The sequence below is a fragment of the Melanotaenia boesemani genome, chromosome 19 (assembly GCF_017639745.1).
Source record: "Melanotaenia boesemani isolate fMelBoe1 chromosome 19, fMelBoe1.pri, whole genome shotgun sequence".
NCBI classification, from domain to species: Eukaryota; Metazoa; Chordata; class Actinopteri; order Atheriniformes; family Melanotaeniidae; genus Melanotaenia; species Melanotaenia boesemani.
This window is the reverse complement of record NC_055700.1, coordinates 14,991,655-15,008,935: the sequence shown is the minus strand read 5'-3', so window position 1 is coordinate 15,008,935 and position 17,281 is coordinate 14,991,655. Positions and strand designations below refer to the sequence as shown.

The 17,281-nt window shown below is 37.9% G+C and overlaps 1 protein-coding gene across 3 annotated transcripts; it reads left to right on the top strand.

Moving 5' to 3' along the window:
- Positions 1-425: 425 nt before the first annotated feature.
- glis3 (GLIS family zinc finger 3) lies at positions 426-15,352 on the top strand. 3 transcript variants are annotated; one of them, XM_041969444.1, is made up of 10 exons: positions 426-622; positions 913-1,396; positions 1,841-2,012; positions 2,110-3,250; positions 8,818-8,979; positions 9,090-9,200; positions 11,143-11,284; positions 11,457-11,529; positions 13,902-14,059; positions 14,647-15,352. In XM_041969444.1, exons 2-10 carry the CDS (start codon positions 1,021-1,023, stop codon positions 14,757-14,759), a joined length of 2,448 nt encoding a protein of 815 aa, XP_041825378.1. In that variant the 5' UTR covers positions 426-622; positions 913-1,020; the 3' UTR covers positions 14,760-15,352. The 3 variants fall into 3 exon arrangements, with proteins under 3 accessions (XP_041825378.1, XP_041825377.1, XP_041825379.1); XM_041969443.1 differs by having other exon boundaries at positions 1,838-2,012; XM_041969445.1 differs by having other exon boundaries at positions 1,838-2,012; positions 13,927-14,059; positions 14,647-14,733.
- Positions 15,353-17,281: the final 1,929 nt, after the last annotated feature.

Here is a 17,281-nt window from a genome sequence, read left to right as displayed (position 1 = left end):
ATGACCACTATTCCTAAAGTCTAGACAATTTTTAAAAGGTCTCAGTTACCTGTGCACCCCTTACCCCCTGCACTTAAAATGTTTTTAAGACCTGCCCCTGGTCCACAATTAACTTTATGTAATCCTCGTTCTTTTACTATAAATTTGTGATATTTTAGTTTAAATCTATGCAGGGATTTAAAAAAAGATTCACAAACAACGCTGTTATGAATAATTTTCTCATTTTTACGTGCAACTGAGACGTATATAAAATTTGTAATTACGCTTGATTTCAAGGCATGGCGCACGCGCTCAAAAACAAACGGGTACTAACACACACACACACACAAAAAAAAACTTTAATAGTTTACTATTAAGGCGCACTCCGTTTGAAATGACGTCGTCCTCATACAGCCGTGCCAAGGGCAAAAGTGTAATCGGGAAAGTTCCTGGAAACTGAGGAGTGAGCTGGGAAGCTGCGGAGAGATTCCACCCGGGCTCCACTTCCCCGCTCAGAGAACTCTTATCTCAAACTTTGAGAATAACACGATAGCTGACTGTTATCCAGATTACCGTCACAGACTGGAAGTGCTTTCGTCCTGACATGTTATTTTGTGGAAAGTTTAAGCTACAGCAACAGTAGGTGAGTGTGATGAAACACTGGACTGCAAGGTCTTATTTATCAGAGTGCTCGATCTGTCTGACTTTTGTGTTGGAAGCTGTTTATATGTGTTATAGCTTAGTAATAGCCTGATGAAGAGCTCATGCTGACGTTTGGAGAAAATTATATTTATTTATATTATTTATATTTATAAGGCCAGTCTCTCTTTAATGATTATTGATTGAGTGGTTTACCTACTGCAAGTTCAAAGTACAAATATGGTTTAGTTTTGTGGTTTCATTCCATAATTTTATGTATATTTTACTTACTAGGTATGGGCCGTGGATGAATGGTTTCTGTATAAGGCAAACGAGACTAAACACACCTACTTGAATCAACTCCCTCATGAGCACCAACATTTTTGGGAATTTGTTTCAGTCATGAGTGGAAAAGGCTGCCAGCTTTTGGTTTCCCCTTGCAGCGTGTCTCCATCACTGAGCATGATTAGAGAGCACCAGTCCCAATCCATCAGGATGCCTGTTTCTTCCCCTCAACTGGCCTGTCTCAGCCCCCCTTCAAGGAGAACAGAGAAAGCGAAAAGAGGGACTGTGCATTCTTTAAACTCTGGGAATCAAAGCGGAAGCCATGTTGTTCTGCCAGCCCTTAGCCTCCGCAGACAGGTGTTGACCAATGGAAAGCAGCTCACCGAGCCGACTGCACCCCCACAGCAGCAACTGTCTGGTCAACATCAGCAGCATACAGCAGTGCCACCAACAAAACCGACAAGACTCAAGTCCTCTAACAAAAGTTTCAAAGGTAAAAACAAATATCATCAATGGTTAGAGATATAAATTTAATTGTAGCTCAATTGTCCAACTGCTCAGGAGCAACTATATTCTGTTTGATGGAGCTAGAAATTGTAAATATAATTAACTGAATCAAAAATCTGGATTTAAAGTCATTTAATATCTTCATTTCCAATGCTTACTTTGTTTCACTGTCTTCCCTTCATGTGTTTTCTTATTTATTGGTAATTTACCAGGGATAAAGCTTTTCCCTAATTATTCTACTGAAAGGAGTGTGAAAAGCTCATTAGTGATTAACAGAGTCAACTCTTAAAAACTAGATCAGCTGCATTTGAATATAAAAATAATGTTGAATGTGAATGAAAGTTGTTGCTCTGCTCTAACCTGTGCGCTACAGAACAAAATTCTCTATGTAGATATTTTATTAAATAAATCCTGGGCTTGTGTCCAGCAGATTGTACAGTGTCTGGTTCCTCGTTGGATGTATTTGGCCAAGCAGCTCCTGGTAACCTAATAGTGACCAGTAGTCCTATGAGTATTGCCTCACTCCAACACAGCACTGCAGGGCCTACAGTGCCTCAGCACGAATCGTCTCTTTGTGGTCCAGTTCCTCACACTGAGACAAGGTGAGCAATATCAGTAAGTGTAATGCAATTCAAAGATGAACTCTTCCAAAGGGGAGTTGAGTGTGTTACCAAAGCGAATAACCGCAATCTTTTTCAGATCTTTACTGTCCAGAGAATCCCTGGCATCCACTACCCTCAGTCTGTTTGAAACGCAGTCAGTGTTTAGTGGCAGACATGACTGGCCATATGGTTACCGTGTGCTTCCTCCACTGGGACTACCTCAGTACTCTACACAGGCCAACGAAGGCATTGAACAGATCAGCCTCTGCCCCGGCACAGCCATGTCGGGCACAACCTTATCAGGTGGCACAAGCACCTCTGCCTCCCTGCCCTCGTACCTCTTTGCATGTGATGTCGGGAGCCCAAAACAATCTTGTGCAAAGAAAAGAGCTCTCTCCATGTCACCTTTGTCAGATGTCATGGGTATTGATTTCAACTCTATTATACGCACCTCGCCTACCTCACTTGTGGCTTATATCAATGGTTCCCGCAGCTCTCCATCCTCCCACTCCACACTTTCACCTGTTCTCTCCGACGGTTATGGTCACTTTCTGGGGGTGAGAGGTCGCTGCATCCCCCAGAACCATCCGTACAGCATGCCAGGCCCTTCACGAGTTCCAGCTCCACAGTCAGAGTGTGGCCGCATGCAGATGCTTGAAGAGGGAGGGGGTCTGGAGAGTCAGATGGCTAACATGATGGTGGAGCAGCAGTGTTTCCCAGATGAAGGAGGGGTTCTGGAGATTTCAGACAGCTGCAGCCAAACCACCAACAATATGCTGCCACCTCTACAGTTAGAGCCAGCTCTATTGACTACTGTCCAAGAAGCTGCTACTCCACATGGGCCTCCACCACCCTACCACGCACACCAACACATCCACCTATCTGGACATTACTACAAAATGAAACCCCCTTCTCAGAATCCCGTTGCACAAGCTCACATGCATCCTCACAGACAGGGAGTGAGCTTTTTACCCCAAATTCCAATGCTGGAGGAGGAAGAAGGTGACCTGGAGGAGTATGGCACCCATTGCTGTAGGTGGATGGATTGCAGTGCAGTTTATGACCAAAAGGAGGAGCTGGTAAGGCACATAGAGAAGTTGCATGTGGACCAGCGGAAGGCTGAGGATTTCACATGTTATTGGGTGGGCTGCACCCGAAACTTCAAGCCCTTCAATGCCCGATACAAGCTTCTCATCCACATGAGGGTCCATTCAGGAGAGAAACCCAACAAATGCTCGGTACGCCTCGTATCAGTCTTTCTTGCAATCCAAGTTGCATTCAATAACTTAGCTCTCATACCTTTTTTCCTCCCTCCTCTGACAAATTAGATACCCTTTTTTCTTTCCTTACAATAGAAATATTGCGCCCACTTAGCACAAATATCATACTAATATATTTTTTACTCATCTGTAAGATGGATGAGTGAATGCCATCAAAACAAGTGGATGATGAATGACAGAGCTCATGGAGTTCTATTCTGTTTATGCCATTCACAGCCACAGTGTCAAGTTGAAGACTTAAAAGCTTCAGACTGCCTAGAAAAGCCTTTGTTTGGGTAACTGCTTTCATGTGCTATGGGTATATGGCCAAGGTTTAAATCAGAAATACGGCCTCTCTTTCCTCTTAACTTAAGCCATGGGGTAATTAGTAGACCTCTATGATAATTGACATGGGATTTAACTCAATTATACAGTTATTAAATAAGCACAAAGGAGGTCTAGCACTTTAGTGCTGGCATGACACAATGGCCCTTTAGTAGCTATTGGGTCTGTCAGCAGCCAGGGGTTTGCCAGACCTCCGTCTAACAAACTTGGCTGCCGTTCTGGGAAGGTGATGCCCCTTTAATTCAGATTTCTACAAGTTTTCTTCTTTGGCCAAGCAGATGGAGTTTATCCACATGTTTTATTGATGAATGATGTAGATTTCTCATGTGTCGTGAAAGTTGAAGATTATTGTATTATTTGGTTTCTACTACTTACATGTAAAAATAATCACAGTGCAAAGATCCCACTGTTGGTACAAAAGGAAGAAATTAAGAATGCTGCCATCACATTAGACTCAATATACAGTTAGTGTGCTAATACACAGATGTTATGCAGGTGCAACAACATGTTGTGATGGTATGATAAGTATTTTTTTTACATGCTTTATTCATTAAATCCATCACAGTTGAAAAGAATTCTTAAAGATCCAGTTTGTTTAGAAAAGTAGTCATCCTGCTAAAGGGTTACGTAAGTCAGAAGAATTCTGTGGCATGCTAATGTCCCATCATCGCTAAGAAATAAGCTCATATCCAAAACTCATATATAGCTGTACTAAGCAAAATTGCATCTTTATTTAATATTGTACAGTTTCAGAGAAACAATGAATGAATAGGGGTCATTAGGTCACCCTGCATGGTCTGTATTTTTGGTCATGTCATAGCTTTTTGTATAGTTAAGAGTCTTACTATTTTTACTTCCAGGATTTTTATCAGCTTCCTCCAAAAAAATCTACTTGTGTGGAGATTATATTCGTCTTTTTTCTTGCAATATGAAATTCTATTTCATTTTGCCAAACATACCTGTCCTGTGGCAGCTAAACCCTGATATTAGTCCATTTTCTACTTGACGCTAAACTTGTGGTGAGAACCCAGAAAATGATTTCTTCTGATGAGTCTTCTATGAAGGTCATAGTTGCTGCATAGCAGATCAGTAAATCTCTACTTCAGGGTCTGTTAAATCCTCCTGAATGTTTTTTTGCTGTTAGATGGGGTTTTGATTTCTCCTCCTAGCTAGCATTTCTCTGGTAGTTTTTTTTTTGGTCTTCTGGACCTCAACTTGACCTCGACCATGTCAAATCAGTGCAGTTCGATTCAGCTTTATTTGTATAGAACCAAATCACAATGACTTAATCTCAGGGCACTTCACAGACAAATCAGTTTGACAGTTTATTGTGATCCGGTTAGCATTCATACAAGCCAATTCGTTAGAAATAATGGCCAACAGCTGAAGTCTCTGACAAGGTAAAAGTTATCTGAGAGCTCTAATCTTTTAATATTCCCCAGATTCACCCACTGGATAAATGTCTCTGTCATCAATAAAGGCAGGATATATTACAAGGGGTAAAATCCTTAGTAAGTCTGTCTAAAATTCTTTAAATATTTAGTTCTTCACCAAACTAGTGACCATCCTACAAACTCACATTCCCAACCTATGTTGCCATTCCTCCTAGCATCACTACAAATGATATATGTATTGTAATAACTGTTTTTTTTCTTTTTCCTCACTGTCTTTGTGAAAATACTTTTGACCTGGATGAGCAATTAATACACCATCGCCTGAACATGCTCCATGCTGAGGCTTTCAACAAGTCAATTATTAACAGTGCACATACCTGCAGTTGACCTTTTGCTCCAAAGCACTTACTTATTAGGTGAAGCCAGTTCTGTTGCTGTGAGACTGACATCCTTGGATGGTTCTGTGTTCCCTGTAATCATTCAATGATGAATGATTCATGGCCTTAAAACAAAACAAAACAAAGAAAAAAGAAAATGTTGTGATCTAAAATTTCATCATTTTGAAAGAAAAAGGTTGCAGTTTGTTTAGCTTGAGAGAAACATTTCCAGTATTGAGAATAATGCCAAGTGTTAAGGCTTTTTTTTTCTTTTTTTGTCTTTATATAAACCATTTCCTCAGCTGGAACATGATTGCATAAATAGTAAAGTTGAAGAGTTATGCATAAATGCAGGAAATGATAAATATGAAAACCAACTTAGAATAGCTGAATTATTATTTTTTCTCCAGGAAAAGGTGATATCAAGATATAGAAGCTTGTTTTTCTCAGGAACTAATTGTCAGGTTAATAACCTGTTGCATGACAAAATGCTTCAGAAGGCCACATAACAATGAGCTAACGCTTCTTACAAAGTTAACATATAGGGCAAGCCCAGACCTGCTCACACCATGTCAGTCTGTTTAAAGATAATTACACAGTTTGTATATATTATTGACTCACCAGTCTGTTTATGTGTCAGTGTGACCTAATCATGTAGGGTTACGAGCATAGTTTATACCCTCTCATCAGATTTTAACAATAATTGTGAGACTGATTATTATTCATCGAAGTATAATCTACAAATATATAAAGTTATTCCTTTTTTTGCATCCTGTATCTTGAAGGAAAAGTAATTGGATTGGATTGTAAAATTTGCATATACCTATTTGTTTTCATACCCCAGAGACATACAGTACCATGCTGTGTAAAATAATGTATTCCCGTACCACCATGGATACTGGCATTGCTCCTTTTTTCCCAGGACAATTCTTTAGCCTTCTTGTTATGTTTTCTCTTGCATGGTAGAGTTTTAACCAAACTTTCTGGATGCAGCGATGAATTGTGCTCACTGAAATCAGCTTTTCTGAATCCATACAGTGATTTCCACAGCAGGTTGTGTAGATGATGAATTCCCTGCTACTTCACAGTGAGAAACATTTTGCTTGTGCAGTCTTTCCTATATTTACTTCTGAAAGACCCAGCTTTTCAGCAATGCTCTTTTTACATCCAATCATGGTGCTGGCCTATTACTAATTAGCAATAAGCTGTGTACTAAACTTTTTAATGAGTCCCACAAAGTCTTCAATTATTTATGCATCATACTATTCTGCTAACTGGTGACCTGTCTAGAGTGTACCCTGTCTCATATATATATATTTATATATTTATATTTATATATATATATATATATATATATATATATATATATATATATATATATATATATATATATCACTACTGAAATGGGAACTAGAGGAATCCAGAGTGAATTGTCCTCAGTAAAACTGGGCACTGTGCAGTATACTGGCACAGACCTAAGTTGTCATTGTTCAGCCAGGGCATGAGTACCTGCCAGGACCTGTCAGAAGCTGGCTATAACACTCTTCCACACTGAGGAGCCATACTGCTTTCCTTTTTCTGCGCTAACATCCCTTGTGAAACACTAAAAAGCCCTCTTCGTGAGAGCTTTGTGACACGAAGAAGCAAAGTCACACAGTTTCAGACCTCTGAACGAGGCTGGAGTCCTGCCAGGATTTTAGTTTTATGCTGTTTCTTGCTTGTCTATCCACTTTTCTACTGTTAGACTATTCATCTGTTTTCTGAAGCAAGGGTCTGCTAATAAATTTATCTAAGCAATATTTAGTCCATTTTTTCGCCCATGTAAAGATTTTTTTTCTTTTCTTTTTTATATAGTTTCTGATGTCATCTATTTGCTTTGACTACTATTTGCTTTGACCAAATATTAAGAATTTTGTATTTTAAACCTCCATGTAATGTTAAAAAAGGGTAACAGTAACACTTTACTGGCACAGTAGCTTTCCTGGAAATGAAATGTAATTGAAATTTTCTTTCATGTTCAACCGCACAAACAAGACAGGATTGTTAGAATTACCAAGATAGATGTTGACAGAAAATAAATCTCACAATGAGGAAGAATGTGAAGTATTTCTAATAATGGAAGATTTTATTTTTTTAATTTGGCAGTGATGGCTGAGTGGCATCAGTATGTGAGGAATGGAGTGTTGGAGGAAGAATAACAATATCAGACATGGTCTGTGTGTTTTGTCCATGAGGCTTAGTAAGGACATTCCAACCCCCCTGAGAGCAGGAAGAGAGAGAGCAAGATCCTGGTCTTAGAAAAGAAAAGCTTTGATGATTCACATGTTTTAGCAATGAAGTCACCGGTCGCATGATACTGCGAAAAAAAAAAAAGAGATTTGCTTTGTTGGCTGGGATATTTTCTTGATACTCCAGACAAATAGCATCCACATGGCTTTCTGTGTGATGCTGTCATGTTGTGTAGATCAGTTTTACTATAAATATTGTCCACAAAAAGTCGTTTTTTTCCCACAGTTTTAGTAACTGATTGCTTCCAGTTGCTGTCAAGGTGATGCAAGAGAATTAAAAACAAGGAATATTAACAATACACTCATGTGTGTATAAACACTGACCCCTGCTGGTGACACTGTAACCATCAAACATACCAAATCTGATTTTGAATTCTTTCTTAATCCTGACAAAGTTTGGATTGTTTTAATTAAAGTCTAACAATTGCATCTGTAATTGTTGTGAACCTTTTTAAGATTAAGATAATAGATCGTACAAAACTAAAAAGTATCTAAATTGATTTTTGTCCAACTAATTGCACTGCACAAAGTATTTGGTCAAGATTGTAGAAATATTTGGCTTTTTCTCCAGCAAATGATCCACAGAACTTTTCAAACTAAGTAACAGTAATTTTTATAATACAGATTCACAAAATGCAGTCCCAGTTTCATTGTGTTTTATTGGGGAATAAAAATATGGGTTTATAAGATTTGCAAATCATTGCATTTGGTTTTTATTCACATTTTACACATCAGAATGTTTTTGAATTGGGGTTATAATTACTTCCATAAGTACTTAGAAGTGGCAGTATTATAGATATCAAACCTGTGGTGAAATATTTTCAACTATGTTTAATTCAGTCAAGTATGAAACCACCAGTGAGCAGCTTACTGCAAACTTAAATGTCAGTTGAAATTAAGTGACACAAATTTTTCGATTCAACAGGCTCCCTATATTTTTATTCCACTCCCTCCCACACACTGAGAGTAGCAGCCTTTTGTTCATGGTCATTTCAGCAAACATACTAAGTATGCATCACCATTGCTTGTATATATGATACTGAATGTTGCTCAGGGTGGAGCCAAAAAAATAAATGAATTTGATATCCTGCTGATTTATGATATTAACCAGCTTCAACCAGTTTTTATTTATGCGGTTACAGTTTGAAGGCTGCAAAAAGGCTTTCTCTCGACTTGAAAATCTGAAGATCCACCTGCGCAGCCACACGGGAGAGAAACCCTATCTGTGTCAGCACCCAGGTTGCCACAAGGCTTTCAGCAACTCAAGTGACAGGGCTAAACACCAGCGCACGCACCTGGACACAGTGAGTGGCATCCCAGCACAAACACACATGTAATTACAGATGGATGGGTATTTTGATTGTGTGCATTTGTGTGGACTCACATTCATGTTTATGTGTCTGTGCTTGTACAGAAGCCATATGCGTGCCAGGTGCCTGGTTGTGCAAAGCGTTACACTGATCCCAGTTCATTGAGGAAACATATGAAATCCCATTCTACTAAAGAGCGACAGTTACGGAAAAAGGCAAGTACTGCAATGTGGTAATGCATTATTTCCTCTATCATTATCAAAAAGAGTAAAATATATATATAATCATTTTAGAGACATTTTCTCAAGTGAAAATTACAACTACTCTCTCTCTTCTTCAATATCATTATCATCAACAAAAAATAAGCCCGTCTGATATATGTCACATAATTTATTTCATTGCATTTTTCATTCATCTTAATTAGCTCTCTGGTAACTTTTCATTCCACTCTGTTCGCTCTGCAAATTACAGTACACACAATGTTGTTAACTTTAATTAAAAGTATGCATGCAGTGAGACAGTTAACATGGACAGAAATAGCTCTCACAGAATGATGCACAGTTGTGTTGTTTTTCATGTCTTCTTTGTTTCTCCCCAAGAGGCACTTTATTACAAAGTTTCCCTTTACAGCAGCGAGGTATCACAGTTGGGATTTTTGCATGTGTGCGAGAGATGCTCTTTAAGTCTAAGGTTTATGTCACCATAGATACAGACAAAGAAGGTGGGTTGTTACTAAAATAAGTGACAATTCACAAAGTCTCCCCGCATGCTCAACTTCTTCTATCTAAATATGACAAATGTTTATTCTAATTTCATAAATGATTGTGTGTTACATTTACTACTGGCTGGTATTTCTAACTCTTCTAATGCATCTCTTCTTTTCTGCCAATAGTAAACATGGTTTAAGATTTTAATGGTATAATTTTCTTATTAATACATAAATATGTTTATAACACAAGTTCTAAAAGTTGTTTGAAAACGTATTGCAGCTAGGCAAGGCAAGTTTGTTTCATAAAACATTAAAAGCATTACATGAAGAAACATTAAATAGGATTAAAATTAAAACAAACTTAAAATGAATGAAAGAAATTTTAATGGAAACAGAACAAGCCAAAGTAGATAACAGACAACAAAGTTGTCTCAGTGATTTTTTTTAGAGAGATCTGTAAAAGCACCTTTACAGTAGTCAAGTTTGCTGAAAACAAATGCATGAACAAGTTTTTCCAAAGTATGTTGAGCCATTCTTCAGGTAGTAAAAGGCTGATTTGGTTTGGTTGCCCAGACATGAGATCTGGTGTAAGGCAGCTGGATTCCCCTGACATTTCATAAACAAATGCTTCATTTGATCAGTAAAATATTAATGGTGGATGTTGTAGATGTTTCTGTGTAGCAAATCTGCTAGCTCATTAGATTATAGTGTGATGCTTTTATACAGTATGTAATCAGTACAGTTGAATATTTTCAGTGACTTGTGGTCAGTCCTGCATAGCAGCAGAATAGTTTTAGCCAGCTCTCCTGAACGGAGCAGCTTCAGCTTAGGGATGTGGGGGTTTCCTCGCAGAAACTGCTTGCCTCAGGTCCATGACATTTCTCTTAGATTAAGGTCAGGACTTTGACTTGGCTGTTCCCAAACATGAACTTTATTCTTCATTCTTTGGTAGAACTGCTGGTGTGTTCAGGGTTTTTATTTTATTGAATGACTGGGCTTTTTCCTGAGATTCAGTCCATGAACAGATGTACTGGCATTTTATGTTAAAATGAAGGTATGTGTAGCAGTGTCACTAATGTAGGGATTCACCCAGCACGGCAAGAGCACAGACGAGGTTCTGGTTTAACAGGTTTTTATCATACTGTATGAGAGGAAGACCAGGACAGCTTCATCCCTCCTCCTTACAGCTGAGTTAGAGCCATGCCTACTACCACATGGTAGTAGGCATAGGGAGGTTCTCATCTTGTTATGCACTATGTATCATGCAAACACAATGCTGGTTTCCACAAAACATTTTCCTGCAGCCTCTGACTTGTTCACATTGGTAACAGTATTACTATCTCAGTGAAACTACAACACTAGTGAAGTGATAGAATGAATATTCATTATTTCACTGTTAATGACGCTCTTTACTATTTATGTTCATGTCTGTTGTGTTGTTTCTCTAGATGAAGTCCTCTGCTGATGCAACCCAAGACACACTGACTGACTGCTTAACCATCCACCCTCTACATCTAAACCCTTCCCCTCTGGCAAGGCTAGACAACAACTTGAACCTATCTCCCTGTGCCTCCCATGAGTCATACTCTGGTACGTCTGAGCTCTGCCTGCTTGCATGAATGTGTTGGATATGCCAAAAAAAAAAAAAAAAAAAAAAAAAAAAAGAGAGATACATAAACATATCCCCCTGCAACCATGTGCACATAATAGGTTTATCCATTAGATTCACAGCCCTGAAGTGTCTGTCATCCCTGTTCCTCAGCTGCACCACAAGGACAAGACTGCTACAGCAGTCCTCACCTGACCCTGTTGTTTCCCTTACAAGAAAGCTACAGGTACCGTTTTTTTGTTTGTTTGTTTGTTTGCTTGCTTTGTTTTTCAATTAGTATGATGTTGCCGCAGTCAGAGCAATTAGTGTTACTCAGTAAGCCATCTTTTTCCTTTAACCATCACTGATTTAAATGCTTTACAGATTTCTCTCTCTCTCTTGTGATAAATTGGAACAATCTACTCAAACACTGGTTGTCATGGCATCAAGAGAATCAACCTATAATTCAAATGATCCATTTAAAAGAATTTACTATTTTGTACCATCATAAAAGATTTGTGTGTGTGTGTGTGTGTGTTTGTGTGTGTGTGTGTGTGTGTGTGTGTGTGTTGTTTTTTTGTTTGTTTGTTTTTTTTGTTTATTTTGTGTGTGTTTGTGATTAGATGCTATGACAGGAAGGAAGCTTTGTCAGATCAGGAAAGACCAGTAAACCATTTCCCTTGTCAATCTGTAAGAAAACATCTCTTCATCTATACACTTAAAAGAATGTGATAAAGGATTTCTGTCATCCTGAGCAGCCAGATGCTCATGGCTCCTCACTGGCTTTGATTGTTCTTATATCAGCAGTAGGCCAAAGCATCTCTGCAGGATTCTGCGTAGACAATCAGCCTGGAAGAGCAGACCTCGCCTTGCCTCATTGGTCTCAACCACTAGCATCAATGGATGCTATAGTCACCGACAAGAGCTGCCAAGGAATTCAATGAGTGAATCATAAAATCTGCAAAATGCAATTTCAGGTCCAATGGGAGAGAAGAGAGTGCTCTAATTACTTTTTTAGATGTTAAATCAATTGTAAAATCCCTTTTGCCATTTTCTGTACACTTTCCCAGCATTCCTCTCAGTTCCTGCATAGATTTTGTGGATTGTCAGAAAACTTTTGGCTTGTTTGATTTATTTGCAAGTGGACAAGCAAAAGTGTTACACTGCAATATCGAACAGCAGGGGTGTCAGCTTCCATGGCTACTGCATAGCATTTCAGTTTATTAGTGTCTGTCATGAAAAACAACTTATGCTCTTGTGTAATAAGTGTCACAATTTCTAATGTTCATGTAGTAACCTAGGATAACTTTGCTATGAATGCATTTGGTCTTGATGTTACTCCATCACAAATTATAGAGTAGGAGGTGCAAGACATCACAGAGCATCTATAGAGTGCTTATTTTCTTTTAAAACACAGAAATGCTGGGGTGTTTTTTTTCTTTTTTGTTTTTCTTTTTTTTTTTTTGTTTATCTTTTATTTATTTATTTATTGCATGGATTGTATAGCTTCAATCAATACATGCTTTTATATTATGTTTAAACATCAAGTAGAAAAATGTGTGGAGTGCACTGTCTCTCCATTGCTGTATCAGGATTATTTCTTGCAGAAAATTAAGAGTAAATCAGCTATGCAGAAAGCCCTGATGCAGAGGAAGACAGCCAGTGAGGCAAAGTCTTCCATGAAAAGAGTAATTATTTTCTTTTACATGCATGTAGATAAGATGGAAAATGTTTCAGATGACAGTTGACACTTTCTGCATTCTTTTAAGTGGTTATGAGAAATGTTGCCCATCACTTCTACTTCTGCAGGATGTGTTCCAGCATGTAAAAACAGTTATGAGTGATGTGTTTATTTGATGCAAAGGAAGGTGAAAGCAGTTCTTGCAAGTATAAATTGTACCAAATAAGGAACTTCTGACTATCCATGCGTGCAGGGCTCGAATTACACTGGGGCTTTCGGGGGAGCCTTATTTTTGCAAGTGCACCGCAACTTCACACTTCAAAACTACTGTATGCAGCGTGTTTAATCAGAAACAGCGACGGAGAGTTCTTTAAACACAAAAAGAAGCACATCAGGTGGTTGTGTGGATGCTCACAGCACACAAGGGACAAACAATGCTGGCTGTCCACGGTGCTGAAGGAAACAGAATGGATCATCTGAGTCGTTTGGAAGATTTTTAGGGCTCCCCCGAACATATCAGCTGAATCTCTTTAGGGGAGCTCCCCCGCCAAGCTCCTCTTAGCTCCCCCGTAATTTGAACCCTGCATGCGTGTATTGAATTTATTTGCATCCAGTTTGGGGATAGTCCCTTCCTGTAAATATATAGTTAATTCTGTATGGAATAGGGGGAATTGATTGACTTCTTGTGATTACAGTGCTATCCTTTGCACCAGTGTGAAAAGAGGAAAGGGCTTATTAGAATTAGTAAACTGCATAAATCTTAATTCTGTTATTTGGAAACATAATAAAAAGCCTTGAAGGTGCAGCAACAAGTATAAGAGTATTAAGAGTCATTATTGTACAAGGCTGTTTGTGCTTTCCTAATGATAAGAACATAAATACGGCTCTTTAGCTTATCTCCACAGGCAGAGTATTTACTTTAGTTTAAAATATTTCAGGTTTGTTGATCCTTCCCCTCATCAGCTCATCTCCAGGGATCCATGTGGGCCTTGCTCATCCACCTGCCTCCCGCATCCTCCCAGTGGATCATCCCTGCACAACAACAGTGATCTAAAGCTGCACGGCCAACCTCCTAATGCAGCAGGTCACTGCTCAGGTACTCTGAGGTTAATAATCATGTCAGATTTTTTTTTTTTTTTTTTTTTTTTTTTTTTTATTGCTCTTTAGATGATTTTCTTTTTAAAGATGTATAAGATCATTTTAGCAAAAATGCAAGTGGTTCAATAATCAGATTTTTTTTTTTTGTATGCACATTATTTGTGCAATACGGTTTATGATGTGTAGCAGATGGCTGGTGGTTTTCTGTTTAGACAGGTAGTTTCCCTCTGTACACCTTTAAATAGATCACCTATATTCCCCCAGTGTAGACAGCCACAGGGATGTTGACAAGGAGCTCTGAATCACACAATATTTAAGGGTGAAAGCAGCTTTTCTTCTAGAATGCATCGTTTGAGGAAAAAGGCTGAGATTTCCTCACTTACTCTGGAAGACAATTTTTCAAGCCACCTTATTCATGTTAATGTCTCTAATGACAGCCTTTTCACAGAAGTCAATAAACCAATACTTTGACCAACTAACAAACAGCTCTTGTAATGATTTAAATATCATCTAAATGCAGCTGAGGGATTATATTTTTCCAGCCTCATTGGGGAAATGTGTATCTTTCTGTGTGCTCATCTATAGGATTTGGTGTCTGCATTCAAGTTGAAGATGCATCTGCTAATCATGGAGAGGATTACTTCACTGTGGTGGACCACAGCACAAGTGAAGCCTCCTGCATCTATACAGAGGGATGACAGTACTCACACAGCCATGTGGGTGTCTTACTTTTGCACTACTTTTTGTCCTTGATCCCTTTAAATGAAATCTTTCTCAGCGAAGCAACCTAAAAGCAGGTCCATTTATCTAAATAAAAAGATATTACATGGTGAAATAATCTGAAATCCTGACTAATACATAGAAATGCAAAAATTGAATTTTTTGATCCTCATAGTTCTATAAATGTAATATCTGACTCAACATACTGGCTTCTGCCACCACAAATAATGTAATCACTGTCCCACAAGGTTTTAATGTTTACTTCTCCGGGTTTTACACAGTTTCTGTAGTTGTACATCAGGTAGTTTCTGGTGGTATTTTGCACAATGTCAACACAGCAATCAAAGCAAAGTAAGCAAGGAATCATTTATTAAGGTTTTTCTTAGAACCGTGTAACTATAGTAACAGGACAGCTTTACCATTTCACTGTGATGTTCATACTTGCTACCTGTTGTTTGAATATAGTTAGGTGCTATGATTGCTCCTGTGCATATCATAAGGCATCTTAGTGTATGCAATTAAATTACTCTGAATGTTCCTTGTTTGTTTTTTTATTACAAATTATTAACACTTTGCACTATATTTGGGACTGAAGTGTGACATAATGCTTTACATTTTGGGACCTTTTCATTTTCATTTTCATGTTGTAAGAAAAGGAGCTTTTGGACACTTCAAAAGCTACTTAACAAAGGCATCATTGTAGTGAGTATAACTGCTTTAATATAGTTACCTGTTGCTAGTTTGTACTTTAAGTTGCTGCAAAGGTAAAATTATGCATAACTGTGGACCTAACACATAAGCAAATTCCAAATCTGCACATTTTTCCTTTAGATTTTTTTTTTCCTGAAGTAAAATGACTGTGAGTTTTAAAGCACCGTACAAAATTCTAAAACAAGATTTGAAACATTGATGAGCAGCAATTTGCAATAGCTTTATACATGACTTTTAGTTACTGGGATACCATATGTAAAAAGGAAAAGAAAGAATGAGAAAAGAAAAAAAAAGCCCATTATTTATTGTCGTGTGGTTTATTTGACATTGTGTCTCAGTAATATCAAAATGCATCAAATTCCGATGTGGATTCTTTTTTCTCTTTAACCTTTTTTTTTTTTCAAAGGTTGCCACACAGCACACACAAGGGGTTTTAAAATAGATAACATGTAGTTGTCTGTACAAACTAAAAAAAAAACACAAGGTGTCAACAGAAATCAACTTTCACAACATCCAATATGAAATAAAATTTAAAATGATCATTTATAGATAAAGCCCTTTATTTAGTCTATTTTTTCCTTTAGTTAAGTGCAAAGCTAGGTATATATATTAAATTAATTCTATTCCTAAAAATCTAAAATATCCGAATGGGCGATCCATTTTCTAGACTTGCCGCATCCTGTTCATGACGATGACCCTATTTCAGCTGTCACCAGCTGGATACAACCTGGTTAGGTCACTATTTCTTATGTTTTAGTCCTACTTTAAAATGCAATGTTGTGATCAAACAATAAAGAATTATCTTATCTGATTGATCAGTTCATCACCTCTTAGTAGTGATCATATTACTACAAGGCAGGGTTAGATGTTGCACAAAAAACACATTGACAAGAAAACTCAGGCACACACATGCGAGTAACAGTGTACAGTCAAATCTGAAGACAGCAAATTAATGTTCATTGGAGAAATAATAAACAGCCACTGCTGGGTTTAAATCCTGTATAGGTCCAGTTGGCACTAGTCTATCCAGCAGTGGTGTTCTTATTTGAAATTGAAAGGACAAACTGTTTTACTGGAAAAATAATTCTTTTAGTAAGAGTATCATGCTTCAGATGGGGGTTTCACCAGTTGCTTAGCAACAACAACAACAGCTTTTCCAAAAAGCATCCGTTTAGTAACTGCTAATCAAATTTTAAAAAAAGTGCTGTGCGGCGAACAAAGGTGTTTTTTTTTAAGCTTTGTACTCAGCAGGAAGCCTCTTTACAACACTTGCTTCATTTGGTCACTGCTGTCACTTTAAAAGTTTTCCATGTATATCCGAACTCGAAATACTTCAACTTGTCGCACCTGGGTGCCTTACCTTTACACTTCCACACATAACATCACTCATCATACACAAGTCCAAGAAGTGTGGCATTTATTTATGGTTGAAACACTATTGTAAAGAAATAGCAAAGGCAAAAATTAGTCATGATAAGTTGAAAAATGATCATGAAGAGTGATGCCATCATTAGGAAAGTGAGAATCATCACCTAAATGCAATATAGTGGTAAGAAAAACTAATAATAGCATTACCTGTCAACCTATTTTTGTCATTAAATATCCTGGACACTGTGCACATATCTGGATAAATGTTCACAGGCAATGGAAGGTGCATTATGACAGGTTAATTAACAGTAGCCTTTCAGTCAGCTTTTTTTTCAAGATAAATTCTAGGAGATTTGATCTTTGCATCCACCCCTTTATGATTCCCCTTCATACAAGAAGGAAATATTTAAACTTTGATCTT